General features: G+C 51.9%; 1 protein-coding gene across 1 annotated transcript; it reads left to right on the forward strand.

Moving 5' to 3' along the window:
* The first annotated feature begins 2,535 nt into the window (after positions 1 to 2,535).
* sb:cb288 (uncharacterized) lies at positions 2,536 to 17,712 on the forward strand. The gene is made up of 5 exons (XM_060856632.1): positions 2,536 to 2,711; positions 12,633 to 12,681; positions 13,430 to 13,519; positions 15,749 to 15,833; positions 17,379 to 17,712. Exons 1-5 carry the CDS (start codon positions 2,646 to 2,648, stop codon positions 17,464 to 17,466), a joined length of 378 nt encoding a protein of 125 aa, XP_060712615.1. The 5' UTR covers positions 2,536 to 2,645; the 3' UTR covers positions 17,467 to 17,712.
* Positions 17,713 to 23,059: the final 5,347 nt, after the last annotated feature.

Consider the following 23,059-nt stretch of genomic DNA (forward strand, 5'->3'; position numbering starts at 1 on the left):
TGTGCCTTCAGTCCCACTGGGGCCCTCCAGTAGAGCTGAAAGTGACTTTGAGGATTGCAGTGCAGGTGTGTTGAGGGGATGATTGTTCAACTGTGCACACACACAGCTACAGAGACAGACACACACACACACACATGCAATACCCCAGGGTGTGGTCTCCCCTGTCCATTCCTGCTCCTGCATTCCAATCCTCTCACCATGGAGGGCCCAACACCCCATTGGACCCCCTCACCCCCCTGCTGCTCCGAATGCCTCACTGGGTTACAAATCCACCATGACTCCCCGTGATAACTTCCCAAAAGCACCTCGACCTCATCCACTCCATGAAACAGAAAGCTGTGTCCCTTCGAATCTGCTGTTGATAATCACTGTGCGGCAAAGTTTATTTTCTTTGGAAATAAAAAGAGGATGTTGTGAAATACTCAGCTGCTCTGGGACTGTTTTGGGGCCCGCGGGGGGAGTGTGAGGAGTGAGGGAGCGAAACGACTCTCTGACAAAACTCCGGGACATGGCAGGTGTTATGCAAATGCAAAGGCTGGAGGAAAGGGAAGGAGGAAGAGCGAACGAGCATTGTAAGCTGGAAGGAGAGATTCATACAGAAACCAGGAGTTACTGTGGGCCATTCGGCCCATCAACACAGGGTGGAAGGAGAGATTCATATAGACACCAGGAGTTACGGTAGGCCATTCGGCCCATCGAACACAGGGTGGAAGGAGAGATTCATATAGAAACCAGGAGTTACGGTAGGCCATTCGGCCCATCAAACACAGGGTGGAAGGAGAGATTCATATAGAAACCAGGAGTTACTGTAGGCCATTCGGCCCATCAAACATAGGGTGGAAGGAGAGATTCATATAGAAACCAGGAGTTACTGTGGGCCATTCAGCCCATCAAACACAGGGTGGAAGAAGAGGTTCATATAGAAACCAGGAGTTACTGTAGGCCATTCGGCCCATCGAACACAGGGTGGAAGGAGAGATTCATATTGATACCAGGAGATACTGTGGGCCATTCGGCCCATCGAACACAGGGTGGAAGGAGAGATTCACATAGAAACCAGGAGTTACTGTGGGCCATTCGGCCCATCGAACACAGGGTGGAAGGAGAGATTCATATAGAAACCAGGAGTTACTGTGGGCCATTCGGCCCATCAAACACAGGGTGGAAGGAGAGATTCATATAGAAACCAGGAGTTACTGTAGGCCATTCGGAAGCTCTCTGCCCTGGTAAGAGGGGAGAGAGAGATGGAAATACACCTCACCTTCTTGAAAAGACACAAGGCTACAGTATCCCACCCTCTTCAGGCTCGGGGGTGGGTGGGGCTCATACCGGTGAAGGACCACACAACACCAGGTTACGGTCCGACAGGTTTATTTGGAAGCACTAGCTTTCGAAGCGACGCTCCGTCATCAGGGAACAAGTGGGACAGGATTATCAGACTTATATCCGCGAGGAATCACCCAAAACCAGATGATGGTCCCGAGGAAGGAACAGCACTCCGAAAGCTGGGACTTTTTTTAAAAATTTCAAAAATATACTTTATTCATAAAATTATTTGGATCTCCATACAATTGTTCATGCCAACATCACGCTGCTTTACATATAGATATCGAAATTTATTTTTCCTACGTACAAGTCTGTACATTGACTATCCAGCCCTTTTGCTGAGGGGTCACTGAAACCCAAATGACTACATGGGCCCCCTGTTCTTCTTAGGCGGGCAGACGTTACATGGCGGTCTTTCCCCACCGTGCCCGGGCGGCAGCTGCCCCCAAGCTTCAGCGCGTCCCTCAGCACGTCGTCCTAGACCTTGGAATGTGCCAGTCTGCAACACTCAGTCGGGGTCGACTCCTTCAGCTGGATGGTCAACAGGTCTCGGACCGCCCAGAGAGCACCCGTCACCGGCTTGATGGTCCTCCAGGCCCAGTTGACGTTCGTCTCGGTGTGCGTCCCGGAGGAACAGGCCGTAGGGCACGGCGCCGCTCGGGACGAACCCCGACAAACGCCCACTGCGTTCCTCTCCAGACTTCCTCTGCACATTTCCAGAAGGAGGTGTGTGACCGTCTCGTTTCCCCCCCCCCCGCCTCACCTCGAGGGCAGCGTGCGGCGCGGCTGAGCTGAGAATCCGGGCGTGCATAGAAGATCTCCCTTCTCACCACCAGCCAAGCCGCCTACCCGAAACTGGTAGCCCCCCGGACCCCCAGAGTGACTTTGTAACCCTCCCCTCCACATCATCCCAAATCTCAATGGGCGACACATGGGGGAAAGGGGGCTAGGAGATGGGCTGAAGGGTCACACACTGTGAGCTTGTGTGGGGTGGGGGTGGAGGGTGTCCCCCCCCTCCCCTGAGCTCATGAGGCTTTTGCAAAAGAAACATCTTATTAGAAATAAAACCAACTCCTGCATCCACCAACTCAATGGATGGAGATGGAGAGGGATGGAGGTGGATTCCTCCGCCCCCGTGCTGCGCCCCTCGGGAGGGAGCGGCCACTCCTCCTCGTCCCGCGGAGCGGCGTCTCCCGGCGCGGCAGGGAGCTAGTCCCCTCCCTTGAACTGCAAAGTCAGGTTGAGGAGGAGGGCAAAGTTTGTGGGGGGGGGAAAGGGATTGTCAAGCCCCGGGTTGCATTGCATTGCATTGCATTGCAATGAAGCGGTCTGCAGGCAGCCTGAGCCCAGACAGGGGCATTTTCCCTGTGAACAGCAACATGCAGGTAAGTTGCTGAATTTGTGCCACATTTCATTGACCTGTGCTGAGTTGTGTTGAGCAGAGAGTCCTGGTTGGACAGAGTTCGGGTGTTCCTGAATTGTCAGAGCTCAACTTGCAACTTGCATCCTCCCCTGAAGTCAAGACTTTGTCCCTCTGAAAGATAGATTGAGTTCAATGAGCTTGGCTGTTCTTGTTAATTTTCTAGAATAAACCTGGCCTCACAAAACCTGTTTTGGTTCTGTGATTGCCAGAAACTAAATTGCTGTTGCTGTTTGGTTGTATTTTAATCAGTTAGTGAGATTAGTCTGTTGACCCATTTTTAAAAAAAACTGCCCTGAGACTGCTTGGGGGTGAGGGGGGGTGTTGAGGCAAATAATTGGATCTAGTCTCCTTCCTATCGTAAAGATGTTGTGAAACTTGAAAGGGTTGAGGAAAGATTGACAAAGACGTTGCCAGGGTTGGAGGGTTTGAGCTACAGGGAGAGGCTGAACAGGCTGGGGCTGTTTTCCCTGGAGTGTCGGAGGCTGAGGGGGTGACCTTATAGAGGTTTACAAAGTTATGAGGGGTAAATGGAATAAAATTTTTTCGATGAGATTACTTACGGTGTGGAAACAGGCCCTTCGGCCCAACAAGTCCACACCGACCCTCCGAAGAGTAACCCACCCAGACCCATTCCCCTACATTTACCCCTTCACCTAACACTATGGGGTAATTTAGCATGGCCAATCCACCCTAACCTGCACATCCCTGAGCACTATGGGTAATTTAGCACGACCAATCCACCCTGACCTGCACATTTTTGGACTGTGGGAGGAAACCGGAGCACCTGGAGGAAATCCACGCAGACACTGGGAAGAATGTGCAAACTCCACACAGACAGTTGCCTGGGGTGGGCAGTTGAACCCGGGTCTCTGGCACTGTGAGGCAGCAGTGCTAACCACCGTGCCAATTGAAATCCTTTCCCTGGGGTGGGGGAGTCCAGAACTAGAGAGGCATAGGTTTAGGGTGAGAGGGGAAAGATATAAAAGAGACCGCAGGGGCAACTTTTTCACACAGAGGGTGGTACGTGTGTGGAATGAGCTGCCAGAGGAAGTGGTGGAGGCTGGTACAATTGCAACATTTAAAAGGCATTTGGATGGGTATATGAATAGGAAGGGTTTGGAGGGATATGGGTTGGGTGCTGGCAGGTGGGACAGGATTAGGTTGGGATATCTGGTCGGCATGGACCGAAGGGTCTGTTTTCGTGCTGTCCATCTCTATGAGGACTCTAATTCAGATGTAATTCAGAGGGGACAGGTTCATGAGAGAATAGGAAATGGAAACATTCAAGCTGGGCGGAGCTTGTAGGCTTGATGTGGTTCCATAGATGTAAGGATTTATTCATGCCGGGGGGAGACAGGTCAGGGAAAGTCCACTCTGACCGGTACATTATTTGACAAGGCTAGGTTGGGAGTGTACCCACTGAGATTTAGAAGAACCGGTGGTGATGGGATTGGGGAGGCTTGACCAAGGCCAATGATGGGGTAGCTCAGTGGTTAGCACTGCTGCCTCACAACGCCAGGGGCCTGGGTTCGATTCCAGCCTCGGGCAGGTCTGTGTGTGTGTGTGTGTGGAGTTTGTACGTCCTCCCGGCGGGTTACCTCCGGGTGCTCTGGTCTCCTCCCACAGCGCGCAACGATGTGCCGGTTTGGGTGGGAATCACAAGGATAGGGGTAAGTCTGGGAGGGATGCTGTTCGGAGGGTCAGTGTGGACTTGATGGACCGAATGGCCTGCTTCTACAGTGTTGGGATTGCATGATGTTTCCCCCTCATGGGATAGTCTACAATTAAAATGGGGGTGGTGCCACATTTCAGGGGAAAGAATGTGTGCCATTTTGGATAAACAGAATTCACACCACACCAGGTTAGAGTCCAACAGGTTTATTTGGAAGCACTAGCTTTCGGAGCGCTGCCCCTTCATCAAGTGCCTGCAGGATCATAAGACACAGAATTTATAGCAAAAGATCGCAGTGTCAGGCAACTGAAACGATAGATTGAACAAACCTAGCTTGCTGTGAAATCTTTCATCTTTCAGAATGGATTGCAGGTTTCAGTTCATTTAACCTCTTTCAAGTCACATTCTCGAGAGAACTTGCGGTTTGATTTAAAAACAAAGTGACATCTTAGCTCAGACAATGCGTTAAAGGTGTGAGGTTAGAGTCTGTCTGTATCCCAGTCTTGAGGCAGACTCGTTCCACTTCCAAAGACGGGATTTATCAAAATGTTCCACGGACTGGTTGCTTGTGCTTTTTTGAACAAAATAAAATGTAGAGTTGAATTACAAACGCAAATTCAGCCCCTAGATTCATGTGTGTGTCCATGTGTGTGTGAGGAGGAGAAAGAGAGTGTGGGTGTTTGTGTCTGAGAGAGAGAGTGTGTGGATGAGATCGTGTCTGCATTAGTGTGAGTATGCAAAAGTGTGTGTGTGTGTGCGCGCTCGCACGAGAGAGAGAACGTGTACAGGGGCAGTGGGGGTCACCTGTAGTGTGACATGACCCCAAGGTCCCGTTTGAGGCCATCTCCATGGTTACCAAACTTGACCATCAGCCTCTGCTCGGCCACTCTACGTTGTTGCCTGTCACGAAGTCCGCCTTGGAGGGTGGTCACCCGGACATCCGAGACTGCGGAAGCATTCCCCCGACCGGGAGGGAAACACTACTGTTTGGCGATTATTTTTCCAAACGCACACGACCTTGCAGGCACTCAGTGGTGGGCAGTCAGTCCGTGGAACGTTTTGATAAGTCCCGTCTTTGGAAGGGGAACCAGTCTGCCTCAAGACTGGGATACAGACAGACTCTAACCTCACACCTTTAACGCATTGTCTGAGCTGAGATGTCACTTTTTGTTTTAAATCAAACCGCAAGTTCTCTCGAGAATGTGACTTGAACGAGGTTAAATGAACCGAAACCTGCAACCCATTCTGAAAGATGAAAGATTTCACAGCAAGCTAGGTTTGTTCAATCTATCGTTTCAGTTGCCTGACACTGCGATCTTTTGCTATAAATTCTGTGTCTTATGATCCTGCAGGCACCTGATGAAGGGGCAGCGCTCCGAAAGCTAGTGCTTCCAAATAAACCTGTTGGACTCTAACCTGGTGTTGCGTGATTTTTAACTTTGTCCGCCCCAGTCCAACACTGGCATCTCCAAATCATATTTTTGGACTAAGACCATTTTGTTCTCTGAGAGGCTTTTTTGGTTCATGGGAAGTTTTGAGCTGGGGCCATGGAGTATTTTTAAGGTGGGATGGATTCTGATTGACAAGGTATTGGGAGGGGAAGGGATTAGACAGACTTAAGGCTGTTATCAGATCAGCTGTGATCTTAGTGAATGACTGGTGTTAGACTAGAGGGGCCAAATGGCCTGCTCTTGTGCCTACTTAAGATTAACGCTCTTCTGTGTGGACAGGGCGGTTAAGTAGGCATTTAGCATGCTTTCCTTCATCGCTCAGACCTTTTGAGTTGGGGTGTCACGTTGGGGTTGTACAGGACATAGGTGAGGCCTTGTCTGGTGCGCTGTGTCCAGTTCTGGTCTCCTTGTTATAGGAAGGATATTATTAAACTGGAGGGGGCTCAGAAATGATGTTGCTGGGACTGGAGGGTAGGAGTTATAGTCCATGCTCACTAACATTTCTCTGTGTTTCCCCCGGAACATGAGCAGCTCTCTAACCTCCCCCCCCCCCCCCCCCCCCTCCACTTTCACTCAGGAATCTGTAAACCAGTCGCTTTCTGCTGTAAACACATCAGGTTGGCAGGGGGCGACGGTAAAAAGAACAATTCTCCCAATCTCTCCACTAAAACCCTTGTGTTTAACCATGCAGTGTCGATCCCCAGCCTGGACTTTGCAGGGAGTCCAACGCTGCTCCCGAATCTTTCACCGTCTCCTGGGTCCCACCGAGGTCACTGCCAATTCCCCCATCGTTCCTACTCAGGCCTGAACAGTCACCTCCAGCTCTGCTTTCCTGCATCGCCTTCCCCTCCCCAAAATACCCAGCCTGTCACAACCACGGAGTCAGACAGCAGGGAAACAGACCCTTCGGCCCCACCGGCCCGTGCTGACCCTAATCCCAAACTAAACTGGTGCCACCTGCCTGCTCCTGACCCACATCCCTCTGAATCTTTCCTGTTCATTCACTTATCTTTTCAACCTTGTCCCCTCCCCCATCCTCAGGGAGTTCGGCCCACCCTGTGTGGAAAACAAGTTGCCCCTCGTGTCTTTTTTTTAAATCTCTCTTCTCTCACCTTAAAAATCTCGTCTTGAAACCCCTCTCCCCCAATCCAAGGGAAGCGATACCTGCCATTAACCCTATCTTTGCCCCTCGTGGTTTTATAAACTTCTACCACGTCACCTCTCAACCTCCTACCCTCCAGAGTGAAAAGTCCCAGACTCTCCCTCTGACGCGAACCCTCCATTCCCAACAACATCCAGGTAAATCCCTTCTGAACCCCCCCTCCCCAGTTTAATAATATCCTTCTGATAACCAGAAGGGGACGCAGTCCTTTGGAAGGGGACTCATCCCCCAAGGTCCTGTACAACCTCAACATGGCGTCCCAACTCGAAGGTCTGAGCGGTGAAGGCAAGCCGTGCCGAACCACCCTGTCTAGGCATAACGCGAAGGTGAAACAATGAGGTCAAAGATGGGGGTGAGTGAGCTAGCAGAGGCACCGCTGACTGAATGGCCTCCTGCCTTGCTGTGACTCTTGCCTGGCCCCTCTGGAAGAACTCCAGGCCTTCCCTCTTATCTTCCTTGGTGTGAATTCCCTTCCCTTGGTCAAATCGGTTAACAATCGATGCCCGAGGGTCAGAAACCTTCCAGGGCGCTCCGGTCTCTGCTGCCGTCCGGTGCCCAGGGAGGGTCCGGAAGGTCAGGAGCAGAAGGAGGCCATTTTGGCTCCTAGTCCACCATCGGCCTAAGCGAGGAGCGTCCTCCACCTTGTCTCCCTGACATTGTTCACATTCCTTCACCTCTTCCCCACCTCATTCCATTCCCATCCCCCTCCGCCCTGCCATCGCATACCGAGAAGGGTCACGGTAGAGTCGACCTTAAGGCCAGTCGTGTCTGGTTTAATTTTCTGGGGCCTGTGGTGTAGGCCTCTCTGATTCGCTGAGGAGCTCTGGCAAGGCCAACACCCATCGTACCTTTGGGGGAATCAGGAAGAGTGCCCCCTTCCCAGAGTTTACGACACCCCACACCACCTCCTCCCCCACTTTCCCGGTAAGGCCATTGGGTCCATCACAGCCGTACTGGCCGAGAGAGAGCCTCTCGGTGCCGTATTCCTGTCCCCCTCAGCGAGTCCCCTCCAGGCAAAGTCGGACTCCACACGGCACGGGGAATGGGCGCTGTCTGGTCCTGGCAGCTGGCATCCGGGTTAGGGGGAGAGGTGGGGGCTCCAGGGGGTGAGGTGGCCTGCTAGCTCAGGGGGTTAGGATGGTCACACAGGGCTGAATGGCCTCCTTCAACCCGACAGGAGGTCTCTGACTCTGTGAACCAGTACTGTGTCTATATCTGTCTCTGTGTGTGAGACTGTGTGTGAGTGTGTCTCTGTGTTAGACTGTGGGTCTCTGTTTGTGTGCATCTGTGTCTGTTTTTATGTGTGGGCGTCTCTTTGTCTGTGTGTCTGTGTGTGTGAGAGAGAGACTGTGTGTCTGTTTGTCTGTGTGATTCTGTCTGTGTGTGAGTCTCTGTGCGTCTCTGTGTCTGTGTGTGTGTGAGAGAGAGACTGTGTCTGTGTGTGAGAGACTGTGTCTGTGTGTGTGTCTCTCTGTGTCTGTGTGTGTGTGTCTGTGTGTGCACGTGTCTCTGTGTGTGTACGTCTGTGTGTGTGTGTGTGTGTGTGTGTGTGTGTGCGCGTCTCGGTTTTTGTGTCTGTGTGTGCGTGCATGCTCATCTTTGCGTGTGTCTATGTGTGTCTGTGTGTGTGAGTGTCTGTGTGTGTGACTTTCTTGTGTCTGTGTGTGTGTGCCTCTCTGTGTCTGTGTGTGTGTGAGTCTCTGTGTCTGTGTGTGTGTGAGTCTCTGTGTCTGTGTGTGTGTGTGTCTGTGTCTGTGTGTATGTGAGTCTCTGTGTCTGTGTGTGTGTGTGTCTGTGTCTGTGTCTCTGTGTGCGCGCGTCTCTGTGTCTGTGTATGAATCTCTGTCTCTGTGTCTGTGCGTCTGTGTGTGCGTCTCTGTGTCTGTGTCTGTGCCTCTCTGTGTCTGTGTGTCTGTGTAAACTTTACCCTGCTGCGGGTTCACTGACCCTGTCCATATTGATCTGTCTATCTATCGGGAGTGGGAGGGGAGGGGAGGGGGGAGTGGGAGTCAGGGGGCTGGGTGCTTGTTCAATGTTGCCCGAGGGAGCGGTGAGGCTAACATTCAGTCTCCCTCACAAACAAGGAAACCTGGTGTCCCATGGCCACTCCCTGTTTTTGGAGTCCACTAAAACTAGCCCCCTGGATTCAGAAACAGCAAACTGCATTGACATAGCGCCTTTTAGCACCCCGCCCTCCCCCAACCCCTCCAAAGAACCATTGGTGCAAAGGTGTCCCAGTGGAAGGGCCCGAAGATAAGACGGAGGTGCAGGATGAGGCCATTCGGCCCGTCGAGTCCGTTCCGCCATTTGGGAATAGAGTCAGGCCGCCCGGACACAAACCCTTCCAGTCCATTCTGAGGATATTCCTGAACGACACGGGCCCCACCCACCCGCGTTTGGCCCACATCCCCGCGTTTGTTTGGAAAATCGGCTCACAGCGTGACGTTCCTCCTCCCCACTGTCACCAGTGAGGTGCGGGAGATCCCTAACGAGAAACTGGGATAGACCGGGAGATTCCCCTCCCAAGTTCGCCCTAGTGCCAAAGGGAATACCTCCTCCTCTCTCCTGCCTGGAAACCCCAGGACCCCTAGTCTGAGCTGTCCCCCCTCCCTCAGTGACTGGGTCCCCTCCTCCCTGACCACAGTCAGTCAGGATGGACATCGCCCACCTCCCCCACCATAACCCTGAAAACGGGGACACCACCAAACTGGGTGCTCAGCCCCTCCCTGCACTCGCGGCTGGGTGGCGAAAATCCGGCCGGACTCCAGCTCCACCCTCACTGACAACACCACGGGCCGTGTGTCCGATCGGGAATGACAATCACATGGAATCCAGCCCACACATTCTCAGCCAGTTTCCCTCTCCCTGGCATCCCCCAATCCATCCTTTTGTCACTCACACTCTCACACACTCACACTCAGTCTCACACACTCACTCTCACACACACACACTCACACACACACACACACTCTCACACACTCACTCTCACACACTCACTCTCACACACACACACACACACATTCTCACACACACACACACACTCACACTCACACTCACACTCACACTCACACTCTCTCACTCACACACACACACTCTCTCACTAACACACACTCTCTCACACACTCTCTCACACACTCACACACACATTCTCTCACACACTCACACACACTCACACACTCTCACACACTCTCACACACTCTCACACACTCGCACTCACTCGCACTCACTCTCTCTAACACTTGCGCTCTCGCACTCTCGCACTCACACTCTTGCGCACACACACACTCTCACACTCACACACTCTTGCACTCACTCTCCCTCACGCTCACTCTCCCTCACGCACACATTCCCTCACGCACACACTCCCTCACGTACAAACTCACTCACACACGCACTCTCTCGCATTCTCTCACACTCTCACACTCTCACTCTCTCTCACACTTACACGCTCTCTCGCACTCACACACTCTCACACGCACTCTCACACTCTCGCACTCACACGCGCCCTCTTGCGCTCTCTCATGCTCTCACACTCACACACTCTCTCACACACACACACACTCTCTCTCACACACACACACTCTCGCATTCACACACTCTCGCATTCACACTCCCTCGCACTCACACACTCTCTCGCACTCTCACACTCACATTCCCTCACACACACACTCTCACACACACTCTTGCACTCGCACTCACACACTCTCTCGCACTCACACACACTCTCGCTCTCACACTCTCACACTCTCTCACACTCACATTCCCTCACACTCACACACACACTCTTGCACTCGCACTCATACACTCTCTCGCACTCTCACCTCTCACACACTCACGCTCTCTCTCACACACACACTCTCACACATGCACTCTCGCACTCTCACTCTCTCTCTCTCTCATTGACACTCTCTCTCATTGACACTCTCTCTCACTGACACTCTCACACTGACACTGTCTCACATTCACACTCTCTCACACTCACACTCACTCTTACACTCACACACACTCTCACACACACTCTCACACACACTCTCACACACACTCACACTCTCACACTCACACTCTCTCACACACACTCTCTCACACTCTCTCTCTCACACACACACACACACACTCTCTCTCTCACGCTCTCTCTCTCACACGCTCTCTCTCTCTCACGCTCTCTCTCTCACGCTCTCTCTCTCTCTCTCTCTCACGCTCTCTCTCTCACACACACACTCTCTCTCACACGCTCTCTCTCTCTCACACTCTCTCTCTCTCTCACACACACACTCGCTCTCTCACGCACTCTCTCTCTCTCACGCACTCTCTCTCTCACGCACTCTCTCTCTCACGCACTCTCTCTCACACACACTCTCTCTCTCTCACACACACTCATACACACTCTCTCTCAGACACACTCACACACATTCTCTCGCACATATACATTCGCACACACACACACACACACACACACACACACACATACACACTCTCTCGCACTCACCCTCTCTCGCACACACTCTCACATACACCCTATCTCATTCTCGCACACACACTCACTCGCACTCACACACACACACACGCTCTCTCTCTCGCGCACACTCTCTCTCGCGCACACTCTCTCTCGCGCGCACTCTCTCTCGCGCACACGCTCTCTCGCACACACATCTGTCACACACACACTCTCTCACACACTCGCTATCACTCTCTTGCCCTCGCACACACACTCTCGCACTCGCGCACACTCTCTCGCACTCGCGCACACTCTCTCGCACTCGCGCACTCTCTCTCGCGCGCACTGTCTCGCACACACACACTCTGTCTCACACACACACACACTCTGTCTCTCACACACACACACTCTGTCTCACACACACACACACTCTGTCTCACACACACACACACTCTGTCTCACACACACACACTGTCTTACACACACACACACTCTGTCTCACTCTCTGTGTCACTCTCTCTCTCATATATCCATCGAGCAATCACTTACTCCCGACCTGAGCACATATGCCACTTCTTCCTAACCCCGATCAGTTCTGATGAAGGGTCACTGGCTTAATCCTGCTTTCTCTCCACAGACGCTGCTGAGTTTCTCCTGCCAGTTCTGTCTCAGATCTGCCATCCTTCATTTTATTTGTAGGATCTTGTAGATGGTATATATTGCTGCTATTGAGCGTCGGGGGTGGTGGAGGGAGTGGGGTGTTTGTGGGTGTGGGGACAATCGAGCGGGGGCTGCTTTGTCCCTGGATGGTGTCGAGCTTCTCGAGTGTTGTTGGAGCTGCTCCCCCATCCAGGGCAAGTGGGGAGTATTCCCTCACACACCCTCCTGACTTGGGCCTTGTCGATGGTGGGGACAGGCTTTGGGGGGAGTCAGGAGGGGAGTTACTCGCTGCAGGATTCCCAGCCTCTGAGCTGCTCTTGTAGCCGCTGTGTTGAGATGGGGCTGGTCCAGTTCAGTTTCTGGTCAATGGTAAGCCCACGCGACTGGAAGGACATGAATATTACTCGGACCGTTGTGAGAGTGAGAGTTCAGGCTGATGGAGATGGGTGTTATGAATGTATCTGAAGTCTTTCCAATGTTGTATTTTGATCTGCCTTCCTTAGAATGTCACAGTGCTGACAGAATTGTCCAGGATGGGCGATGACCGCGACAGTAAGTATCCAACTGGGGAAACCTCCATCGAAAACAGCCCCATTTCCCCCCCTGACCTTACCGCCTCTCCCGAGGGGTCACAGCGTCAGAGGGAGGCAATTCAGCCCACCTGCAGAGGGGATAGCAGCCTTCCCAACTTGCTCGTCCGGGAGAATGCGGTCTGGAGTCTCCTGCCTTGCAGAGTGACATTGTAGATCAGGGCGAGGGAGGTGGCTCTAGGATGCTGCTTGTTGTTGTGGGCGGGGGGGGGAGGGGGTGCAGGGAGTGTGAATCTGTACGGTTCCCATCACTCCTTTTAAACAGTCCCTTGCCCAGCAACGGTCTCTGGTGCAGTGTCCCACAACTCTCCGAGATGCCCTTCCTTACTACAATCCTTGAATGGCTTCCTAGACTGTGACCCCTAGCTCAGGACTTCCCCTTCCCTCCCACAACATCGGGGAACGATGTCCAGTCCTGTCAGGATTTTACATGTTTCGGTGAGATCCACGCTCCTCACTGTAAACCCCAGCGAGGAGAAGCCCAGTCGATCCGGTCTGTCCTCCTGTGTCAGTGGCGTTACCCCTCAGGAGCTAGAATGTCCTTCCACTCGAAGTGTGGTCTTAGCGTGGGTCTGGATGAAGCAGGTCCGTTTGACCTGAGTGCGAGTGTGAGGCGTCGACCCCCGTGATCGGGGAATCTGTCTCTACCGAAATAATCCCATTCCTCACTGGATACACAATCTCACCTCCTGCTCTCCCGTCTCTTTGAGTGGTGACCCTCCCGGAAGACCACAGGCTGCCTCCGATCCAGCGTTCCGCCAACGAATCGTCACCGGCGAGACAAGGCGGGGTGGCTCCAGGTGAGAAATTTGTCACTGTGACCTTGCCTTGACCTAAGAAAAAACCCCGCAGTGAGGCATCCATTGTCGGGCGTGTGACCGTACTGAAGAAAAAAACCTAGGAATCTTGGTTCTGAAAGAGCTGGCAACACCCAGCCAGGCTGCATCTATTGTTTCAACTTTTGCTAAAAGACCCCCCCCCCCCCCCGCCGAGCTGCTTACTCTATGGGAGTTCCATCCTGGCTTTGAAAAGAGTTTAAGACCCGGCTGCCTAGTGAACTCCCATAAAGTAAGCAGCTCGGGGGGGGTTCTTTTAACAAAAGTTGAAACAATAGATGCAGCCTGGCTAGGTGTTGCCAGCTCTCTCAGAACCAAGATTTCTAGTTTTTTTCTTCTTCAGTTTTTAAGTTCAGATTTAAGCAATTGCTGTTGGAGTCTTAAGTGGCCAGAAGTTATCTTTTTTCCATCTCTGAGCTACAACTGGGATTCCTCTCTGCTGTTATTAGAAAAATCTATTTCTCTGAATTTGCCTCGAGGTTTGTGGACGTGATGTTGCTGTACTGGAACAGTTAATTCGTAATAGTTCCTGTTTGCATAAGGTTTCCAATTGAGTTAAATTTTCTAAGTTCAGCTTTCTTTTGTTGTGTTTTAACTGCAACGTTTAAAGACGTTGTTCTGAACGTCAAGTCGTGTGACCAGTCACTGTCGCATCTGGGTCTGCCCTCAAAATGAGTCAAGGCCTAGACTGGGGTGGCACAGTGGTTGGCACTGCTGCCTCACAGCGCCAGGTTCGATTCCCACTTCGGGCAACTGTCTGTGTGTGTGGAGTTTGCACGTTCTCTCCCTTGTGTCTGCGTGGGGGTGCTGCGGTTTCCTCCCACAATCCAAAGATGTGCAGGTTAGCGCGAATTGGCCGTGCTAAATTGTCTGTAGTTGCTCGGTGCATTAGTCGGGGGGGGTGGGTTACTCTTGGGAGGGTCGGTGTAGACTTGTTCGGCCTGTTTCCAAACTGTAGGGAATCGAATCTCAATTATTTTGAGGAGGGGGTTCAGATGTGGACCATAACAAACGCTCCACAATTCTGTGCCAGCCCTTTTGGAAGAGTTGTCTGTGATGTGGAGACGCTGGGGTTGGACCAAGTTAAAACTCACACAACACCAGGTTATAGTCCAACAGGTTTATTTGGAAGCCCGAACTGCTCCTTCATCAGGTACGTGTGGAGCAGGATCATAAGACACAGAATTTACAGCAGAAGATCGCAACATCACGCAACTGAAATGATAGATCGAACAAACCGAGGTTGCTCTTAAACCTTTTAGAAGGGGTTACAAGTTTCCGTTCATGAGTATTTCAATCCCGGAACTTCTTTTAAGTCACATTCTCGAGACACCTGAAGGTCTTGTTTAAAAAAACAAATAAGGTGACATCTCAGCTCAGACGTGAATGCATTAAAGGTGTGAGGCTGTCTGTATCCCAGTCTTGAGTCAGACTGGAATTTACAAACTATTGACTGTCTGCACTTTTGAGCGAAATAGAATGTCTCTGCAAATACAATTTCACACCCATATATATGTTTGTGCGCATTCATGAGAGAGTGAGTGTGTGTGTGTGTGTGTGTGTGTGTGTACATGAGAGAGTGTGTGTTTGCGTGTGTGTAGGGTTGGTCAAGCCTGTGTGTGTGTGTGTGCAAGAGATGTGGTGTGCTTGGGTGTGACTGTGGGTGGTATATATGAGAGAGAGTGTGTGTGTATGAGGGTCTGCGTGAGTGTGTGAGTATGTAAGAGTGTGTGTGAGAGTGTAGAGTGGGGTCACCTGCAGTCTGACATGAACGCCAAGTCCTGGTTGTATCCAGTTAGTCCCAGTACCCCACTCTGAGACCAACAGTTGTATGTCCTTTGAATACCTACCAACTCCACCTTGCGGGTGAGAATTGCACCTGTTTCTGTCTCTATCAGAGTTGAATCCCAGTTGTTTTGCCAGTCCCCTTTCTCATGTGCGTACAGATTGTATTCAATGCAGCAATTTGTCCCCCGATCACTGCACAGTGGTCATGCGTGGCCAGTTCTCAGGAGAGAATTTCCCATTGGTGCTGTAAGCTCTGTGAGGAGGGAAGTGAGGGTGGAGAGGTATTGAGATAGTGAGGGAGGATCAGGCTGTGCAAGGGTTTGAAGATCAGAATAGGACACCTCCGGTCGAGATGTCACTCGCGTGTTGATCGGTCTGAGGTTTTTTTTCGCCAATTCCTTCCAGGTTTTGCAGCTGCAGCGATCTTCATCAGCTTTCTCCTGGTGCTGTACGCTGTTCTGTGGAAATGCATGAGCTGCAAAGTGAGGAGGTGAGCAAATCAGTGTGTGCACACACATGCAGGCAAACTTGCACACACACTCTCACACACACACTTGCACACGTGCACATGCTCACTCACACTCACTCACACTCACCCACTCACCCACTCACACTCACTCTCTCTCACACTCACTCTCACTCACTCACTCACACACATGCACATGGACACACACTTGCACACATGCACATGCTGTCTCACTCTCTCTCACACTCACTCACTCTCACACTCTCACACACACACACACTCTCACTCACTCTCACTCTCACTCACTCACTCTCACTCACTCACTCTCACTCACTCACTCACTCACTCTCACTCTCACTCTCACTCATTTACTCTCTCTCACTCTCACACACATGCACATGGACACACACTTGCACACATGCACATGCTGTCTCACTCACTCTCCCTCTCACTCCCTCTCACACACTCACTCTCTCACTCTCTCTCCCTCTCACACACTCACTCTCTCTCACTCTCTCTCACTCTCTCTCACTCTCTCTCACTCACTCTCTCTTTCTCTCTGACAGACACACACATAGTAATAGAGATGTACAGCATGGAAACAGACCCTTCGGTCCAACACATCCATGCTGACCCAGATATCCCAACCCAATCTAGTCCCACCTGCCAGCACCCGGCCCATATCCCTCCAAACCCTTCCTATTCATATACCCATCCAAATGCCTCTTAAATGTTGTAATTGTACCAGCCTCCACCACTCCCTCTGGCAGCTCATTCCATACCCGTACCACCCTCTGTGTGAAAGCGTTGCCCCTTAGGTCTCTTTTATATCTTTCCCCTCTCACCCTAAACCTATGCCCCTCTAGTTCTGGACTCCCCGACCCCAGGGAAAAGACTTTGCCTATTTACCCTATCCATGCCCCCTCATGATTTTGTAAACCTCTATAAGGTCACCCCTCAGCCTCCAGGGAAAACAGCCCCAGCCTGTTCAGCCTGTCCCTGTAGCTCAAACCCTCCAACCCTGGCAACACTCTTGCTCACTGCTACATACTCACGTGCGTACACTCTCTCACACTGACACACTCACAGGTGTGAACACTCTCATGCACAGGGACACACATTCTCTCGTGTTATACTCTTCACGAGACACCTTCTGCATGATGAGGTTTGAGTTTTTCAGAAGAAACGGAGTCTGACTCAACGACATCTCCGTCCAACGTTCCAGCTGGTGACTATGTGCACAGCTCAATCCCAAAAGCAGCAACAAACTGAGGTTGGTTTATTGTCTGCTTCTTGACATGACATTGGGAATCCACCCCAAGGGGAAACAGGACCCCCGCACTCCCCCCTCCCCCTGCAATGGCCTAGAATGGAATTCAAACCCGTGACCTTGTGGTCTCAGACCTGCGGCCAACAATGTGAATCCGCCTGTTCCTGTCACTCTGCATCCTGCCTGTACAGTGACCACATGCCACTACTTCCAGAAGCCAATTGTGTTGATGTCTTTTTTTTTGAAGGAGGACTGTTACTCAAGGTCTCTCTCCTCTTCTTCCCCCCCCACCCTCCTAGCAGAGGCAAGGACAATGGAAGATCGAGGCAGAAAGATGACCACTTGGAAGTGGATTCCTGCTGTGACACAGGGTTCAGAGCACCTTAATTAAGCAGCGTCTCTCTCTCTCTCTCTTGTGGACTGTGAGGTGGCAGGGGGTGACCCGGGAGCGAGCGAGAACAAAGAGTGTTTGCATGGCCACAGACACCGCAAGTGGGAGCACAGTTACGTACCAGCTGCCTCTGCTCAGAGTACACCCTGACTGTGTTTACTGGTTCAGTCTAACGCCAGTGTCCTCCGCGAGCAGGATGTGGCTTTCTGTGCTCAATAAAATGGAGGATGGGAACGGCAAAAGTGCGGTGTGTTTCTCTTTGGGTGCCATCTCTCCCCGGTAGACCGGGACGACACTCAATGGAATTTAGCAGAATGGGGAGGAGTGGGGGATAGATCTTACAGAAACACAATAAATGGTATTGGGCGTAGAGTTAGGGAGGTTGTTTCCATTGTGTGGGGGGGCATTGCCTGAAAATAAGGTTAAGGACTAAGTCGAGGAGAGACGTCTTGACTCAAAGGCTTGTGAATAATTGGAATTCTCTGTCCCCAGTTGACGTGGGCTTGTCAAGTGTTGGCAGGGGGGAGGTTGATGGTTCAGGAATTAAGGGGTATTGGTGAGCAGAGGGGTTAGTGGAGTCGAGTCCACCAGAAAGTCAGTCAGCCAAGGGAACGCACACCACACACGACCACTGGCAAAACCGTGAGGATACGGTTCCGTGACTGGTGAACTGTACTGAGCGTGCTAATCGGTGGTCAACGATTCTCTCCGAGGCAAAAGAATCCCCCAGGAATTGTGGGAGGCCGGAGCTTGCTTCGGCTTTCGCCATGGCGACACGTGAGCCAATCGAAACCGATCTGCCCTTTCCTTCCATTCTCACGGCTGTGTGAGATTTGGCATTCTTGTGTGTGTGTCCAGGTGAGGCCACATTTCAGCGAGTTTCCTTTTCTTCGTCAATAAACGTGGCGTCACGTTTTTTTTTCGCAAAAGGTTTGCTTTTGGTGGAGAAGGAAGGTGTCAAGGTTGGCTAAACCAGCTGTGGGTTGGACTGGCGTTGGGGCAAGGGTGGTTTTCTATCTCCTGCCCACTATCGGCCTGGCATCTCTCCATCGAGCAGTGGGAGCACTGGGTGGGCAAGGTGCCTGAAGGAGCGGTGTGGCCAAATGAGCTGGCTTCGTTGGCACAGTGAAGCAGGGGCACTGCCTGAGATGATGGGGGGGGGGGGCGGGGGTGGCATTGCCGTGTCTGATGGGAGTTTCAGGCAAGAGTTAGATGTGGAAGTGAGGGGGTTGCAAGTCTGATTATTTTTCCGAACGGAGGGAAATGACGAAGAGGTGGGAATGAAAAGAGCACAGATATTCTTCACTGGATATCCTCCAGGATGTGACAGGAGCAGCAGGCGGGACTTGAAACCCCCTAGCCTCCTAGGAAGGTACGTTACCACCATGCCATAAGAAAGCGATTTGCTCCGAAGCGGGGTTAAAAAAAATCATTTGGCTGAGGGATTCAGGGAATTCTAGCCTTTTCGTTTCCAACACTTGGGGATTATAGAAATGGTAACACGGGATTTGGTTGTGGTTGGGGGAAAATGGCCTTCAGTTCTGCTGGCTGCAGAACTCTACAGAGATCACCAAAGTAATACCAGATCTTTCTCTCTCTCCTCCCTTTTTCCAAATAAGAAACACTTCGGCCCACTCTGATCCGTACGGACTGTGGTGCTCACTCAGCTCGTTCCAATTCCCTACATTTGGTCCATTATCCCGCTAAACCCTTCCCATCCACGTACCTATCCAAGTGTTTTTTTAAAATGTTGTACCTGCCCTCACCACTTTCTCAGGCAGCCCAGCCCATATCCACACCACTCTCTGCGAGAGGAACCTCTTCCTCAGGCCCTTTGTAAATCTCTCCCCCCTCAGCTTAAACCTGTACCCCTCTAGTTTTCAATTCCACGTCCCTGGGGGAAAAGCCGACCTGCATTTATCCTGTCTATGCCCCTCGTGATTTTATACACCTCCAAGGTCGTCCCCTCATTCTCCGAAGTTCCAAGGAAATGAAGTTCTGTACCGGCCAACCGCTCCCTGGAACTCAGGCCTAGTCATCCCGGCAACAGCCTCGTAAAGTATCTTTGCACCCTTTCCAGTCTAACTAGGCCTCTGCTTAACCCTGTAAACACTGTTGTTCTGTCCTCCCTGATCAGAGGGACAATCCCTCCTCCCTTCCTTTACTTTGGTCACGCCTGGAGCTTCTGCATCTTGGAACACTGCGCAGCCCAGTCCTGCCCCTTCTCCCAGCCCTGTTTCTGTTCTGGCTGGAACATTCCCGGTCCCCGGAGCTGATCCACGCTCTGAGTTCATCTGCCTTTCCAGTCAGGCCTTGGTGTTTGAAATAAATGCACTTCCAACCGTTTCTGTCCTTTTCCCTGTGGCCCTGACCACCCTGAACAGTTAACGTGCTCTCGATGGGCTAACGTATTTTCCCCTGCCTAACTAGTTTAAACCCTCCCGGATAACTCGAGCAAATCTCCCTGCAAGGATACTAATGCCCCGTTCAGGTCAGGTGTCCCTCTTGTACAGGTCATGTCTACTCCAGACCTGAGGAGGCAGCCTTCTGCAGCCAGAGGCTCTGATACCTGTTATCGAGGGGAATGGTGCAGGGTTTGCCCCCCTGTCACTGTCTCCACCCCACCCCACCTCACCTGGCGGGCACCCAGCTCCCTGCAGCTCCAGAGTTGACCACTTCACTCCAGCTCTTCTCAATGATGTTCTCTGCACCTCGCGTGATCCTGAGGGCATCCAGCGCCAGTTCCCGGGCACAGTCTGTCAAGAGTTGGCAGTTGTCACAGGTGTAGTCACCAGGGATGCTGGAAATCTCCCTGATCTCCTACATCCTGCATAGAGGAGCATACCCCTGCCCTATAACTGGCATCCCTCGGGACTTCAGTCCAGACAAACAGTTGAGTTAAAGAGCCTTGCACATCTGATCAGCTCGCTCACGTCAAAACCTCTTGAGTAAAGGCCTCAGCACCTCCAATCTTCACACTAGCCCCCTACCCTTCACAGGCTGCTCCCTTCATAGGTCTCCTGTTCCTCAAGCCATCTTTTTGCAGGTGGTGTGAGGAGGAAGGGGGGGTGGGAAACACCAATGCTAGTGTTTCGGGTTTAGCAACACGCTAACACCAGGTTTTCAGTGACCTGCTGTACAGTTGTGATGACTGTACTGCCATCACAGCTGTCTATTATATTAATGTCACCAAGTGAAAAGGAATATCTTGTATACAGTTTGCAGTGAGAGAGATGGATCAAAACAGGACATTCCTTGTGGAAAAATAAAACCTCCACTCTCGTTTTCTGTCTATGCAGATTTGGGTGGGTGAGGGTGTGAGGGTAAATTCAAGATTATTCATAAACTATCAAAGGTGGCTCAGGGAAATAAGTCAGTTGTGTGTAGATCTGGCTTTTAAATTTATGGAATTCATCTCCTTAGTCAGGATTTTTCTGGGGATGTTTTGAACTCAGACAACAAATGTTCATTTTTTAAAAAAGTTTCGATAATATTTTTCAAACTTTTGCTTTGATCGAGGGAGTTAAAATTTTAATACAACTTTTTTTTTAATTTCAAAAATATACTTCGTTCATAAAATACTTTGATGGTCTGTACAGTTGGACTTTTTTTTAAAGATTAGATTAGACTTACAGTGAGGAAACAGGCCCTTCGGCCCAACAAGTCCACACTGACCCGCCGAAGCGAAACCCACCCATACCCCTACATTTACCCCTTACCTAACACTACGGGCAATTTAGCATGGCCAATTCGCCTGACCCGCACATCTTTTGGACTGTGGGAGGAAACCGGAGCACCCGGAGGAAACCCACGCAGACACGGGGAGAACGTGCAAACTCCACACAGTCAGTCGCCTGAGTCGGGAATTGAACCCGGGTCTCAGGCGCTGTGAGGCAGCAGTGCTAACCACTGTGCCACCGTGCTGCCCACTACATGCCGTACGTAGGTGAACATTTCATTTGTTTGCATACTGAAACATTACAGGTCTGGACGATTACATTTTTAGCTGAGGCGTCACTGAAGCCCAAATGACTTCACGGGCCCCCTGTCCTTAGGCAGGCAGATGTTACACGGTGGTCTTTCCCCACCGCGCCTTGGCGGCAGCTGCCCCAGACTTCGGCGTGTCCCTCAACACGTAGTCCTGGACCTTGGAATGTGCCAGTCTGCAACACTCAGTCGGGGTCAACTCCTTCAGCTGGAAGATCAACAGGTTTCGGACCACCCAGAGAGCGTCCTTCACCGAGTTGATGATCCTCCAGGCGCAGTTGATGTTTGTCTCGGTGTGCGTCCCAGGGAACAGGCCGTAGAGCACGGAGTCCCGCGTCACGGCGCTGCTCGGGACGAACCTCGACAAACACCACTGCATTCCCCTCCAGACTTCCTCTGCGTAGTGACATTCCAGAAGGAGGTGTGTGACAGTCTCGTCCCCCCCGCAGACACTTCGAGGGCAGCGTGCGGTGCGGCTGAGAGTCCGGGCATGCATAAAGGATCTCACAGGCAGAGCCCTTCTCACCACCAGCCAAGCCATGTCTTGGTGCTTGTTGGAAAGTTCTGGCGATGAGGCATTCTGCCAAATTGCTTTGACAGTCTGCTCAGGGAACCACTCAACAGGATCCGCCCTCTCCTTTTCCCGAAGGTTCTCAAGGACGCTATGTGCTGACCACTTCCTGATGGACTTGTGGTCAAAGGTGTTTTTTTCCATAAACTTCTCCACGAAGGACAGGTGGTACGGAATGGTCCAACTACTCGGAGCGTTCCGCGGCCCATCCTTCACAACACCGGGGACAGGTAGAACCTCAGTACGTAGTGACACTTGGTGTTTGCGTACCGGGGATCCACACACAGCTTGATGCAGCCACACACAAAGGTGGCCATCAGGGTGAGGGTGGCATTGGGTGTATTTTTTCCCCCGTTGTCCAGATCTTTGTACAGCGAGTCCCTTCGGACCCGGTCCATCTTTGACCACCATATAAACTGGAAGATGGCCCGGGTGACTGCAGCGGCACAGGTTCTGGGAATAGGCCAGACCTGTGCCACGTACAACAGCAATGACAGTGCCTCACACCTGATGACCAGGTTTTTTCCTGTGATGGAGAGCGACCGTAGCCTCCATCTGCCCAGTTTCTGCCTCACTTTACTGATACGCTCCTCCCAAGACTTGGCGCACGCCCCAGCCCCCCCGAACCAAATACCCAGCACCTTCAGGTGGTCGGTCCTGACGGTGAAGGGGATCTAGGATTCCCTGGTCGGCCCAGTTCCCGAAGAGCATGGCCTCGCTCTTGCCTCGGTTTACCTTGGCCCCCGAGGCCCGCTCGAACTGGTCACAGATGTACACGAGTCTGCGCGCGGACAGCGGATCCGAGCAGAAAACGGCGACGTCATCCATGTACAGGGAGGCCTTAACCTGTAGGCCCCCGCTGCCCGGAATAGTCACCCCTCTCAGGCTCGCATCCTTCCTGATGGACTCGGCAAATGGCTCTATGCAGCACACAAACAAGGTGGGTGAGAGGGAGCAGCCCTGCCTGACTCCAGATCTGACTGGGAAGCTATCTGATTCCCACCCATTGATTGAGACTGCACTGACAATGT

Source organism: Hemiscyllium ocellatum, chromosome 48 (genome assembly GCF_020745735.1).
Source record: "Hemiscyllium ocellatum isolate sHemOce1 chromosome 48, sHemOce1.pat.X.cur, whole genome shotgun sequence".
In the NCBI taxonomy this organism is placed as follows: Eukaryota; Metazoa; Chordata; class Chondrichthyes; order Orectolobiformes; family Hemiscylliidae; genus Hemiscyllium; species Hemiscyllium ocellatum.